At 47.7% G+C, this 15,949-nt stretch overlaps 1 protein-coding gene across 1 annotated transcript in view; it reads left to right on the top strand.

The window, feature by feature from the left end:
- The window catches only part of LOC311236239 (inactive rhomboid protein 1-like), a 121,298-nt gene that overhangs the window by 70,549 nt on the left and 34,800 nt on the right, over positions 1 to 15,949 (top strand). Inside the window, 3 exon segments of the mRNA XM_084323889.1 lie at positions 9,467 to 9,589; positions 10,672 to 10,832; positions 14,641 to 14,892. Coding sequence (XP_084180015.1) covers positions 9,467 to 9,589; positions 10,672 to 10,832; positions 14,641 to 14,892 — 536 coding nt within the window.

Raw genomic sequence — 15,949 nt, forward strand, 5'->3', positions numbered from 1 at the left:
GCTATGAAAATATTGTATAGTGCTGTCTTGAGCATTTTCAGGTAGTGTCACCTAGATTTGACTTTTTTGCATTGGAAAACACTTACAGAGTGAACTGTCATAATGAAAACATGACAAAGCCATTTGACTATTTTGTTCATAAACAATGGTGTCAGGACTTTTTATTTTGATGACCCTGAGACTTTCATTGACATGAATACTTGCTTTTGAGGAATGGACTATCCATTTTGAGCAAGTGACACGCTTTTGCAGGTTATCAACTAGGTTTTGCAGTTTGTACTAATTGTTTTGAGAAATGCACTAACTGTTGTGCAAATGTTAATAGTGATGTGAGAAATGCACCAAAGCGACTGAGAAAAACTGTAACCCCACTTATATTTCTTCATACTGTAGACCAGGGGTCAGCAACCTTTTTGACATGGAGTGCCTGTTTGAAATATAGTTGTAACTAGTGTGCCTCAACAATATTCCATGCATCGTAATTATTTTTTCTCATAATCAGGTATTTTTAATGATAATTTTTACATTATTACATCATTATTGTTATTGTTATTATTAACAATATTATTATGATGGTTGTATCAACCCTAAATCTGAGTTGGGGGGGGGGGGGAATGCAATGCAGACAAACAGCTGCATACAGTGCGACCATTTCACTCACATTTGCCCATACATTTTTGGACACATCACACACCATCGGTGTGTGTACTGTACGTGTGCTGTCATAGCTCCACCTACAGGCCTAATGGAGAACACCAGGAGAACACCAGGATGTGAATGGAGGGTGAATGTGATGTATATCGTGTAAATAAGTTTTGATTGATCGCAAGACTACACTGTAAAAAAAAAATAATAATAAGTTACCAGAACTTAAAAATATTGAGTTCAGTTACTGTGCATTAAGGTTTTCAGTTTTCAATCCATAATAAGTTAACAGAAAAAGAAGTACACAACCACATTATTTCAACCTAATAAAACTATATTTATTGTCATTGTTTTAAGAACACAAGTTGACTTGGTAATACTCTGCATAAGGCTATAAGGCTCTGCAATGTATTTCCAGCTAAATTGAAATAATAAACAAATAAAGGGTCTCAATTAAATATGTGGTAGTAATAAGAACCTGTGGGAGGATTTCAACAAGATAAATGCGACAACAGTGCAAAATATTTCACTATAATATTTCAGAGCAAAAAAAACGTTTTTTTCTTTTTTCTGCTGCCCCCTGTGCCTATGCAAATGCCCCCGCGTGCCTATGCAGGCACGTGTGCCTAGGGTTGCCTACCCCTGCTGTAGACTATAGTATTAACAAACGCATCTGGACGGCATTACTGTTAGACAACCTTGGATGACTTGGTACAGTACTACTATATCTGACCGTCTGAAATAGGTTATGGTCTTTCTCTCTGAAACGGAGATTGAGGTCAGAATGGATTAATGTTATCCGTCATTATCACCCATTGTACAAATGTCTCCACTAGGTGGGAAGTATAATCTGCTCAGACTATAGTGGAATAGCAGATATATATAAGACACAAACATACTGTACACATGTTTAGCATACATACAAACATACCACCGGATTTACAGGAGATTACCAACAGTGTGTGTGTGTGTGTGTAGTTATGTAAAGGTTGAACCCAGGCTTGTCTTGTGGAGGATTAATCCTTGCTGCTCCAGTAGATCAGATGATACTCCATACATACTGGATAGATGATAGATAGATAGATAGATAGATAGATAGATAGATAGATAGATAGATAGATAGATAGATAGATAGATAGATAGATAGATAGATAGATAGATAGATAGATAGATAGATAGATAGATAGATAGATAGATAGATAGATAGATAGATAGGGACACCTCTACTACACACACAGAGGTCACTGCTGCTACATAATAATAATAATAATAATAATAATAATAATAATAATAATAATAATAATAATAATAATAATAATAATAATAATAATAATAATAATAATAATAATAATAATAATAATATAATAATAATAATATAATAATATAATAATAATAATAATAATAATAATAATAATAATAATAATAATAATAATAATAATAATAATAATAATAATAATAATAATAATAACTTTATTTATATAGCACCTGTCAAACATGGATTGCAACTCAAAGTGCTTCACAGCAAATAGCATAAAATGAACATAGGCATACATTTTGGATACAGTTGACAGAATAAAAGCAATGCATAAAGTGCAGACATAAGAATAGGCATACCATTTGTACAATAAGTACAGTCAACCCCCCCGGAACAGCCAGTCCCCCAAACACCCAGCACATCAATCCCCACCACATCCCCATCCAAGACACAACCCCTGATAAAGCATGTCATGACCGAAGGAAAACACAAACAGCCCGAATACACCCAGACCATTCACCAAATACAATGACCAAACATGAAACATCCCGTGCGCACAAGCATGTGAACCCCCCATAGACACCCCAGTGACTCCCCACATTAAGAACCCACCACAACCCCCACAGCACCCCAAAGCATTGCCATCCAACAGGCCATGGAGCACACAACCTGCTATATAATCATCAACACAGTGGTTAAAATAGGGATAACTATGCAAAGGATAAAGCCTGTGATTTAACTGTAATTCAATATTTTTATTTGGTGCCCTTGTTATGATATGATATTGATAATAATGAGGGTGAATATAGATAGGATTGATGATAATGATGATGATGGTGATAATGATGATGATGATGATGATGATGATGATGATGATGATGATGATGATGATGATGACTGTGATAATGATGATGATGATGATGATGGTGATGATGATGGTGATGATGGTGATGATGATGATGTTGATGATGTTGATGATGATGATGATCATGATGGTGATGATGGTGATGATGATGATGGTGTTGATGATTACTGTGATAATGATGATGGTGATGGCGATGATGGTGTTGATGATTACTGTAATAATGATGATGGTGATGGTGATGAGGATGATGATGATGATGGTGATAATGATGATGATGAGGATGATGATGATGATGGTTGTTACAAAGGGTCAGATTAAACCGAATATATATATTTATTACTTGAGATATATTGTATAGTATTTGTATATCGTCTGATATCCCTTGTATATTCTTTGTATATATACACGGAATATCCCTTTACCTAGGTACAGGCCAGACCATAATATTCGTTCTCCTATTGGACAGCGATCCCCTAGGCGCCAACGGCCATACCCCCAATGCCGAGTTCAAAGCCACCGCCAAGGCTTGTCTCAACATGCCCAGTTTGCGCAGGAATACGAGACAGAAATGAGGTTGGCACTAGATTATTCATTTTACGTATAAATACGTCGCAGGTGGATACAGAAGCACTTAGTCTTAGTTACCCTCAAACGTTAAAGCCTTCACCACGAGTCAACGACCAAGTGAAGTGAGCAACTTTGCGTCTAAATAGAGCACTTATAACCGCGTGCGAATAGGATAGTAAAAGTGTCAGAGTTTAGTGAAATAACGTCAAGTTCGACCTAGTTAATGTGAAGTACCGTGCACAGGAGAATCTACACCGGTGAATGCAGAGCCTTTTCCGGCTGGATTATTGCTTTGGTACTGTGGCGGCTGGAGCAGAGAACCGTCTACCCCACTGCTGTGTGGGATTTACCCGTGAGGAGCATCACTCGAGCCCGTTTCTAGGAAGAGGCTGGCTGGCTTTCATCCATGCTGCACGCATACTTGGATTATAGCTGCTGCTTTCGTCTGCCGATCGAGGGAGTATATGTACCGCCTCCCGTAGCTGGAGCTTATTGATTCCTCGTTGATCCAGACTTTTGCATCCGAACATTCCTCCCCCCTGCTGGCTTACAACCGGAGGGAACCCCTTAGTATCTCCAGCTGACCTACGAGTGTGCCTTATATAATTCTTATGCTACAGGTGGTATTAATTATCCCCATCGTAATATGCTCATGGACTTACGCTCTTGACCTATTCATGCACATTCTTCGCCTTACAAGCGCAACTCTAATTCTTAATAAATGTAAGATAATCTTGGTGCTCTTCTAATAAATATTATAAACAGTACTTTCTTGTTAAGCCGTGTTATTGTGGGGGTGTTCATCACATATACTTGTGTACTGTATGGCCAGTAGTAATGTACATAACGCAGTAGTGGTTTAATGATACCATACTTATTCAATACAGTCAGGGAATTGTACCCCTCAGTTACAATTGGTCCTTCGAGCCGGAGGGTAATTAGCGTAATATTAATATAATATTAATATTGACATGGCCAGCGGTGAACACTCCACAAACGGTTCTCCTAAGCTAGATCGCCCGCAGCGCAGACGGCAGCCACCTCCTTACCTAGAGGACTACGCTGCCAGTCTACTACCTAGCTTTATACAGACGGTAAATACGGATAAAATAAATATGGCGGATAGTCAAAGCATGTCAAACCCTACCGACCAGGCGACCCTGCCAGCAGAGACCCCAGTGGGTTCTAACGTAACTGACCAAGCCCACGGGGGGGACCAGGAGGGACATGACATGACTATATCCCCAGACAACGTCAACGGGACGGTCCCCGGAGATCTCCAGGATAAAGAAAGCGCTCCAGGGACAGAACCCGACCCACTACCAGAAGAGAAGCGCGCCCAGGAGACGGACCTCGAGGCGCGCCCAGAGAACAGATCTCCAACGAGCACTGCCAGAAGCCGATCACCTCCGTCGGTGTCTTCCCCCAGCGAAGCGGACAAGATGCTGGCGCAGGCATTCATCGCCACCCTGGCAGCCTCCACCGAACGCGATCGACTTCAGGGTGAACGCGATCGACTTCAAGCGCAACAGACGAGCGAGCGCGAACAAGCTGCAGACAAACGAGAGCGCCTTCACGCGCAACTCCAAGCGCAAGCCCTCAGTGAACGCGAACATTCTGCAACCGAGCGAGAGCGCTTCCAGGCGCAACAAAGGAGTGAAGACGACCGCATAAGACTGGAGACCAGACGCCTTCAGACGGAAGAGAATATTGAAAGAGGCCGCGCCGAAACGCAGCACGCCGCCGCCAATGCACAGCGCGACGCCGCCAATGCACAGCTCCACGCCGCCCATGCCAGCGCCAATGCACAGCGTGACGCCGCTAATGCCCACCGCGAAGCACAGCGCGACGCCGCCCATGCCCAGCGCGAAGCAGAGCGCGACCGGCTGCAGGCGCAGATGGTAGAACAATTGATCGCCCCGGCGACACCCCCTCTCTCCGCACGGAGCTCCCGGAGATCATCACGACAAGGGTCTAGGGCACATTCCCCTACCCGACCAAGCGACCCGGGACCCCGCCAACAGGAGGATCCTGTCCACGTCTCCGAACCCCCTCCCCGACCGGTCCATACGAGACCCAGCAACCGGGAAGAACCGGCCTACGTCGCCGAGAGACTGAACAGAAGACTCCAGGACCTAGCAGAGGAAGAGGAAGAGGAAGAGGAGGAACGTCAAGCCGACCAGCAGCAACGTACTCTGGACCAGGAGGCCCAGTACAGCCCCGACCAGCAGCAACATACTCTGGACCAGGAGGCCCAGTACAGCCCAGACGTCAGCCCCGAGGCACTGCGCTACAAACCCCCGACTCAACTCACGGGTGAGTTTGACGCACCGTCAGCACCGAGGAACAGCACCTGGGTACCCGGCCCCTGGTACCCACCAAGTACCAGCCCACAACGACGCGTACGGGGAGACTCGCCCAGGAGGCCTCTCCCCCAACGCTCACCGATGTGCCAGCCATCCATGGCATCGTACCTTGGCACACCGACGTTCCCGGATTTTACACGCGAGGACAGAGCACAGTACACGGAGCTAAGGATGTGCTTAGAGACTATGATGTCCGACGTCCCCGATGAGACGTACAAATATGCTATCCTCCTCAAGCACCTGAAGGTGCCCAGAGCGCATAATATAGCGCTGGCATATTCCAACTCAAGTACCCCATACACCGCGGCTCTAGTAGCCCTCGACCAACGTTATGGACGCATATGGGACTACGTGATACAAGAGATAAGAGACATCGACCGTCTCCCCCCAGCCAGAGACAACAGAGCATTAGATGACCTCTCTATCAAGGTACAGTCCCTGGTAGGGATGCTGGGGTCCCAAAAGGAAAAAGGGATATACGAACTGTACGCTAACTCTAATGTAGAAAGGATATTAGAGAAGCTCCCTCCCGCCCGACAAGAGCGTTTTCGGCGGCAGAGAGACCACCGTGACCCCAACGGCCCAGAGGCATCCCTCCTAGACTTATCTGATTTCCTCGCCAGGGAGGTCAGCAGCCTACGACTGGACACGTTCGTGTGGAGTGGACCAAGCCCAAGACCAGGACCTCGGGGATCAAATGATAACCGCCGGTCGGTGACCGTTATGCACCAAGCCGAATCAGTACCGCAGCACAAGAACCACAACACCCCCTCGACGAAAGAGGAGTGGAAGATTGAATGCCAGTACTGTGAAGGGGAACATCGGCTGTATCAATGCGACACTTTCGGGAAGCTGACCACGGACGAGGTGAGTCAGTGGATCAAAGACCACCGCCGCTGCGCGCGCAGCCATATGGCAGCTGAGTGCCGCTTGAAGAAGAAGTGCAGCAGGTGCGGCGGTGCCCACTTGGAGGTCCTGCATGACATCAACAGGCGTCCGCCAGGACAACAAAGTGGGCCCGTCACGGTAATGTACCAGGCCGAGGCGGTGGCACCAGTACCGAAGACCCACCAGACCGCCCCCTGGTGTCCCGACTGCTACAGCAGACACTGGGAGTCACGGTGCCACTCGGACGACCGCGAGTCGGCACCACTCCAGAAGATCCAAGGCAACCGACCAACAGGAGTGCTCCATATAGACCAGCATAGCGGGACCCCCCGAGTGCTCATCAAAGTGGTCAGAGTGCTCCTGAGCTACGAGGACAAGGTCCTGGACACTTACGCCGTCCTAGACGATGGGTCTGAAAAGACTCTCCTCCTCGCTTCCGCCGCAGCCCAGTTGGGCCTGCGGGGTGCCAAAGGAACAATGACCATACGTACCATCAGAAGAGACCAGAAGACCATAAAGGGTAAAAATTTCCCCTTCAAGATAGCAGCGGTGGACCAGCCCGAGAAGCAGTATAGTATTACCAACGTCTTCACCAGCCACGACATAGGCCTGTCCCAGTACACCTACCCCATCCCACAGCTGATGGCGAAGTATGTGCACCTACGTCAACTACCTATACCGCTTATCGACGGCGCCACACCGACCCTGCTCATAGGCTCCGACCACGCGGACCTCATTCTCCCAATTGAGGTGGCCCATATCGGACCCAAAGGATGCCCAGTCGCGGTTCAGACCCGACTGGGGTGGACGCTCCAGGGCCCCCTCTACGGACTTGACAGTCAACCCACGTCTACACGCTGCCTACACACAAAGGTGAGCGACACCGGCCACTTTCCCGTACAGCCCGTTGAGAGGCTATTGACATTAGGCGAGAGGCCTGTGAGAGAACCGTGGGCACAAGAGGGAGTTCCGAACTCCACCCCCCTCAGCTGCGCTCCAGATGTAGCTGACCTCGAACCCAGCACCCCAAGCGACTCCTTGATGGGGCGGCCGGAACCGGCCCCTCCTCAGACGGGGTACAGACCAAACAAGAGAAACAGACGGAGGAGGTGGAGGCACAGCCAAGCACAGATCAAAGCAGTCTCAGGCCCGCTTCCTCCTAACCCCCCTCCATCCCTTCCAGCCCGTCAGAAGCGGGTCAAGGACGGGGACAACTTAAAGGTGGACACAGTCGTCGTGATCATAGACCAGTCACTACCCCGAGCTGTGTGGCCGGCCGGCCGCGTAAGCAAAGTGATCACTGGTGCCGACGGAAAGGTCAGAGCGGCAGAAGTGCTCGTCCAGGGGCGGACATACACCCGACCCGTGGCGAGGCTGATAGAGTTGCCAAGGCTCCCCGACAATTTTAATGACGACCATGACCCCCTGACTTTGTGAATTGCCCTACTCCTCACAACGGACATTGAGTAGTGGACAAGACGGTTAATCTGTCTCTGCTTATCTAATTAGGTGCGGACTAATTAGGAGGCGGCTGTTACAAAGGGTCAGATTAAACCGAATATATATATTTATTACTTGAGATATATTGTATAGTATTTGTATATCGTCTGATATCCCTTGTATATTCTTTGTATATATACACGGAATATCCCTTTACCTAGGTACAGGCCAGACCATAATATTCGTTCTCCTATTGGACAGCGATCCCCTAGGCGCCAACGGCCATACCCCCAATGCCGAGTTCAAAGCCACCGCCAAGGCTTGTCTCAACATGCCCAGTTTGCGCAGGAATACGAGACAGAAATGAGGTTGGCACTAGATTATTCTTTTTACGTATAAATACGTCGCAGGTGGATACAGAAGCACTTAGTCTTAGTTACCCTCAAACGTTAAAGCCTTCACCACGAGTCAACGACCAAGTGAAGTGAGCAACTTTGCGTCTAAATAGAGCACTTATAACCGCGTGCGAATAGGATAGTAAAAGTGTCAGAGTTTAGTGAAATAACGTCAAGTTCGACCTAGTTAATGTGAAGTACCGTGCACAGGAGAATCTACACCGGTGAATGCAGAGCCTTTTCCGGCTGGATTATTGCTTTGGTACTGTGGCGGCTGGAGCAGAGAACCGTCTACCCCACTGCTGTGTGGGATTTACCCGTGAGGAGCATCACTCGAGCCCGTTTCTAGGAAGAGGCTGGCTGGCTTTCATCCATGCTGCACGCATACTTGGATTATAGCTGCTGCTTTCGTCTGCCGATCGAGGGAGTATATGTACCGCCTCCCGTAGCTGGAGCTTATTGATTCCTCGTTGATCCAGACTTTTGCATCCGAACATTCCTCCCCCCTGCTGGCTTACAACCGGAGGGAACCCCTTAGTATCTCCAGCTGACCTACGAGTGTGCCTTATATAATTCTTATGCTACAGGTGGTATTAATTATCCCCATCGTAATATGCTCATGGACTTACGCTCTTGACCTATTCATGCACATTCTTCGCCTTACAAGCGCAACTCTAATTCTTAATAAATGTAAGATAATCTTGGTGCTCTTCTAATAAATATTATAAACAGTACTTTCTTGTTAAGCCGTGTTATTGTGGGGGTGTTCATCACATATACTTGTGTACTGTATGGCCAGTAGTAATGTACATAACGCAGTAGTGGTTTAATGATACCATACTTATTCAATACAGTCAGGGAATTGTACCCCTCAGTTACAATGGTGATAATGATGATGATGGTGATGATGATGATGATGATGGTGATGATGGTGTTGATGATTACTGTGATAATGATGATGGTGATGTTGATGATCATGATGGTGATGATGATGATGATATTGATGATGATGATGATGATGATGATGATGATGGTGTGTGTGCAGGGCCGGACACTACGAGATGGCACTGCCCGGCGATGTCGCAGACGGAGCTTCATGCCCACCAGTTTCCTTGACGATGACACTGTGGACTTTCCTGACGACCTCGACACGTCCTTCTTCACCAGGGTGAGCAGAGAGTACACAGCAGCACAAGCAGGCTCAAGCTGACAGCAGCACAGCAGCACAGCCAGGCTCAAGCTGACAGCAGCACAGCCAGGCTCAAGCTGACAGCAGCACAGCAGCACAACCAGGCTCAAGCTGACAGCAGCACAGCAGCACAAGCAGGCTCAAGCTGACAGCAGCACAACCAGGCTCAAGCTGACAGCAGCACAAGCAGCACAAGCAGGCTCAAGCTGACAGCAGTACAGCAGCACAGCCAGGCTCAAGCTGACAGCAGCACAACCAGGCTCAAGCTGACAGCAGCACAAGCAGGCTCAAGCTGACAGCAGTACAGCAGCACAGCCAGGCTCAAGCTGACAGCAGCACAACCAGGCTCAAGCTGACAGCAGCACAACCAGGCTCAAGCTGACAGCAGCACAACCAGGCTCAAGCTGACAGCAGCACAGCAGCACAACCAGGCTCAAGCTGACAGCAGCACAGCAGCACAACCAGGCTCAAGCTGACAGCAGCACAAGCAGGCTCAAGCTGACAGCAGCACAACCAGGCTCAAGCTGACAGCAGCACAGCAGCACAACCAGGCTCAAGCTGACAGCAGCACAGCAGCACAACCAGGCTCAAGCTGACAGCAGCACAAGCAGGCTCAAGCTGACAGCAGCACAACCAGGCTCAAGCTGACAGCACTGGTGCCAGTATCTCCGAAAACAAAGACACCAGCATGAAAGAAACCTAATTATTATTTTTAATTGAAAGGTTAGTGGTTCTTAGAACAAACCTCTGAAATCCTGACGTTCCCTTCAACCCTCAGACTCCAGTAAATACCAGTTAAAACAGTATTTCAAATACTGTCTTTATAGTCTATTTATAATTCTCTGGGATTGATTGATCTTGCCTGACACAATGGAAAATAGGAAAACCCAATTCCATCTCGCAATCCCAGCTGACCGGGTCAAACACTCAAATTAATCAAAATGATTTCCGCCGACAATCGACTCAGATCAGAATGCCCACACTCTGCCACACAACAACAAACATTGCCCAGGTTTATGAAATCTGCATTTCTAACTTGATACAACTTCACTACCTCGCAGGACGGCCTGCACGACGAGCTGTCCACTTACGCAGACGAGGTGTTCGAGACGCCATCGGAGGAGGCCATTAAAGAGGCGGGGCTGAACCAGGAAGGGGACGAGAGTGACCTCACAGGGGGCGCCCTGGACAAGAGTGAGCTGGAGAGGAGTCATCTCATGATGTAGGTGTACTAGGGCTGTCCCCGACTAAGGATTTGGATAGTCGACTATGATTGGCCAATATTTGCCGTTAGTCGACTATTAGTCGACAAAAACAAAAGTATAAAATATATATATATATTTTTTTGTATCATTCCATTTGGGCTGTGGGGGGTGCTTAATGTCTGAAGGAGTCGACTAAAGGCTTCTTGTCCTCTGCAAAAGCATGCAATTGGTCCACTGATGGATACATCTTGATATTTGTCTAGTCTAGTGTGTTCATTAGATGGGTGAAATCCTCTTTCAGTGCCTCTGTGCCTGTTTTCTTAGGCAGTTAGCCTCTGGTATGCATGCCATTAGCGTGCTAGGCCTCTTTTCTTTTGGAAAGAATGATAAAAAAATGCATATATTTATTTTTATTCAACTAATAGGTTGGCAGTCGACTACGGCTCATTTAGACAGATTAGTCGACTATTCGACTAATAGGGGTCAGCCCTAAGGCATACATTCACACACACAACAACGTGTATTCCTTATACAGGGAGGGGTATCAAGCTTAAAATTATTGTGAGGTGAGGCTCGAACTCATAACCTCTGCATTACTCTGCTGGTTACTGTCTTATAAGTACCTAGAGCGCCACCGCTTTAATCAATTGGGAGGACTGGGAGATTTTCGAGTGCTTAAAATATATCTTAAATTATGGCTATGGGTCTAATACACCCGTCGATTATCAGTGAGTTGCTTGCAGTCAACATGTACAAAACGGATTGTTTTTTCATCGGTACATTTCCGTTTTATACCGTTTTGAATACGAGTATAGTTTTGGTGATTTCTAGTCATTCCAGAGAAAGACGCGATAATAGCCCTTTAGTGGTTAAAATAAATGAATGAATACAAACACTCCCAGACATACCCCACGCGAAGGTAAGGAAAAACTCACTAAAACCTAACAATAGGAAAAAATGCACCACAGGCAGTGTGGAGGAGAGAAACCTTAGAAGGGCCATTCAAGGGGGGATCTCCCTTCTTAGATGTCGGTGATAGTAGTGTTGCAGACGGACAGTTGGTAAGCATGCACTCATGTGTGTAGTGAAACACAGATGAGTGCATGCAATAGCAACTGAACATTTTGAAAAATTAAAGATAGAGCTGATAGCGATAGCAACTGAACATTTTGAAAGATTAAAGATAGAGCTGATAGCGGATCTATTTGAGGCACAGGGGTGGCACAAAGAGGGTCGCGTCCTCCCCGTCTTAATCACGGGACGTTCAACACTCCGGTCATCGCACCGAGACAGCCGGAGACAGGGAGATAGGGGGCGGCGCAGAGAGGGTCGCTAGATCATCAACACTAGATCATCATTATTATCCTTCCTCGTGCATACATGAAATGGCCCTCGTAGCACGCCCCCCCCCCCCCCCCCCCCTCCTGCACCCAACGGAAAACAGCCACACATACACACACAGATACAGCCTCGATCGGGGGAGAAATACATATCAGATCAACGATCAAATTTGTATATAGTGTTCTTACCTTGTATCTGATGTAATGCAAAAGAAATAATCCAATTATCTGATCGCCATTTGAAGTACTTGGCACGGAGGTCCGTGCCACGTTCAACAGCATTGCATATGGGGGGGGGGTTACCTCAGGTTACCTCGCCTGAGTATTTAAACCATGCCCGCACGGTTTAGATTGTCCCAGAGAATAAACTATACCATTCCCAGTGGAGTGCAATACCAGCCGGAAGGCGTAGGGGGCGGTATTTGCCCTTTTGCGAGCTCAGACCCATTCCCAACGATAACATCAGGCTGGATGGATGAAAATGAATGGATATCGCTAATAAAAGAAATAACGATTAAAACCTGACTATACTCGTGATTGGCGCTCAAGCGATGGCGAGTTAACCCGACTATCATCGTGACTGGCGTCCAATGAGTTGGATCAGGGAGAGAGTTGTTTGTTTTCACTAATATTTTTGGATTGTCAGCAACCTTTTTGACATGGAGTGCCTGTTTGAAATATAGTTGTAACTAGTGTGCCTCAACAATATTCCATGCATCGTAATTTTTTTCTTCTCATAATCAGGTATTTTTAATGATAATTTTTACATTATTACATCATTATTGTTATTGTTATTATTAACAATATTATTATGATGGTTGTATCAACCCTAAATCTGAGTTGGGGGGGGGGGGGGAATACAATGCAGACAAACAGCTGCATACAGTGCGACCATTTCACTCACATTTGCCCATTCATTTTTGGACACATCACACACCATCGGTGTGTGTACTGTACGTGTGCTGTCATAGCTCCACCTACAGGCCTAATGGAGAACACCAGGAGAACACCAGGATGTGAATGGAGGGTGAATGTGAGGTATATCGTGTAAATAAGTTTTGATTGATTGCAAGACTACACTGTAGAAGAAATAATAATAATAAGTTACCAGAACTTAAAAATATTGAGTTCAGTTACTGTGCATTAAGGTTTTCAGTTTTCAATCCATAATAAGTTAACAGAAAAATAAGTACACAACCACATTATTTCAACCTAATAAAACTATGTTTATTGTCATTGTTTTAAGAACACAAGTTGACTTGGTAATACTCACATTGAGTAAAAAAAATGGCTTTTAACATGTGCAATGTTCAATGAAATAGAAAAATAAATAATAAAATGTGTTGATTAATCCCACTGGTGACCGTAATAATGTTTTTGTTATAAGGCTCTGCAAATGTTACTGAATGATGTAGCAATGTATTTCCAGCTAAATTGAAATAATAAACAAATAAAGGGTCTCAATTAAATATGTGGTAGTAAAAAGAACCTGTGGGAGGATTTCAACCAGATAAATGCGACAACAGTGCAAAATATTTCACTATAATATTTCAAAGCAAAAAAAATTAAATTTATATATATATATTTTTTTTTTTTTTTTTACTGCTGCCCCCCGTGCCTATGCAAATGCCCCTGCGTGCCTATGCAGGCATGCGTGCCTAGGGTTGCCTACCCCTGGTAGACCATAAGAATAACATGTCTGAGTTCTTACATTTGGTGTAGTTCCCCTTTAAAGTCTTAAGCTAATAGGGATTGGATGTTAGCTGTGCAGTTGGAACTTTTGCTATGTTACATCATGTATTTGTGATGTGTTTCTTGTAGTGTTTCATAGTAATTTCTCCTGTGGGAAGGTAGGGGGTAACTTAAAAATGGTTTGCTTGAGGTGAGGCTCGAACTCACAACCTTATCATTGCTCTACTGGTTACTGTCTTATAAGTACCACATGCTGACCGATTGCGCCACTGGAGCCTGTTTCCTCTCATACAGCACAAGGAAAATACGTTTTTTTCACTGCCAAACCAGATCATGGTTGAGCATGCAAGTACCACCATGTGTAATGTTTGGAGCGTTGAGCTCTTCTTCAGCAGTGTGTTTGTACCTGGGGTCCTGTGCTGCTGTACTTTACCATCCAGGTAGGGGGCGCTGGGGTGCAGAGGCCACTTCACCCACTCTGTCAGAGTACTAAGTTTGGTAAATGGTGCATTTATATAGCACTTTTATGCAAATTGCTTTACAATTTATTCCTCACATTATACCCATTCACTCACACATTCACGGTGGAGGCAACCATGCAAGGTGCCGACCTGCTCATCCGGAGCATTTAGGGGTTAATTGTCTTGCTCAAGGACACTTCAACATGCTGCGCTGGAGGAGTGGGAATAGAACCGGGAACCTCCGGATAACCAGACGACTGCTCAACCTCCCGAGGCCACTGTCGCCCCATATTCTAATCTATCAAGTTCTGACTCTGACCTCCTCCATGCAGACCCCTGGAGCGAGGCTGGCGCAAGGCCAAGGACAGCGCTCCCTTCCAGCCCAAGGTGCGCCTGCGCCAGGAGGTGGTGAGCGTCAACGGGCAGCAGCGTGGCCAGCGCATCACCGTGCCCGTCAAGAAGCTGTTTGCCCGCGAGAAGAGACCGTACGGACTGGGCATGGTGGGCCGGCTCACCAACCGGACGTACCGGAAGCGCATCGACAGCTTCGTCCAGAGGCAGATCGAGGACATGGACGACCACAGGTACGGCGGCCGGGAGGGGACAAGCGGCGGGGGAGGGGACAAGGGGAGGGGACAAGAGGCAGGGAGGGGACAAGACGCAGCGAGGGGACGCAGCGAGGGGACAAGGCGAGGGAGGGGACAAGAGGCAGCGAGGGGACAAGGCGAGGGGAGGGGACAAGCGGCGGGGAGGGGACAAGGGGCAGCGAGGGGACAAGAGGCAGCGAGGGGACAAGAGGCTGAGAGGGGACAAGAGGCTGAGAGGGGACAAGAGGCTGAGAGGGGACAAGGGTACAAGAGGCTGAGAGGGGACAAGAGGCTGAGAGGGGACAAGAGGCTGAGAGGGGACAAGGGTACAAGAGGCTGAGAGGGGACGAGGGGCTGAGAGGGGACGAGGGTACAAGAGGTGTGGAGGGGACAAGAGACTGAGAGGGGACGAGGGGCTGAGAGGGGACGAGGGTACAAGAGGTGTGGAGGGGACAAGAGACTGAGAGGGGACAATAGGCTGAGAGGGAACAAGAGGCTGAGAGGGGACAAGAAGCAGGGAGGGGACGAGAGGCTGAGAGGGGACAAGAGACTGAGAGGGGACAAGAAGCAGGGAGGGGACAAGAGACTGAGAGGGGACAAGAAGCAGGGAGGGGACAAGAGACTGAGAGGGAACAAGAAGCAGGGAGGGGACAAGCGGCTGGGAGGGGACAAGAGGAGGGGACAAGGGGCGGGCGGTGGGGAGGGGACAAGTGGCAGGGAGGGGACAAGGGGCAGGGAGGGGACAAGGGGCAGGGAGGGGACAAGGGGCGGGCGGTGGGGAGGAGACAAGCGGCAGGGAGGGGACAAGGGGCAGGGAGGGGACAAGGGGCAGGGAGGGGACAAGGGGCGGGCGGTGGGGAGGGGACAAGCGGTGGGGAGGGGACAAGGGGCGGGGCGGTGGGGAGGGGACAAGAGGCAGGGAGGGGACAAGGAGAGGGGACAAGGGGCGGGGAGGGGACAAGGGGCGGGGAGGGGACAAGAGGAGGGGACAAGGGGCGGGGAGGGGACAAGCTGCATGGCGGGGACAAGCTGCAGGGAGGGAACAAGCTGCAGG

The sequence above is a fragment of the Notolepis coatsorum genome (assembly GCF_963971535.1).
Source record: "Notolepis coatsorum genome assembly, chromosome: 10".
Lineage (NCBI taxonomy): Eukaryota > Metazoa > Chordata > Actinopteri > Aulopiformes > Paralepididae > Notolepis > Notolepis coatsorum.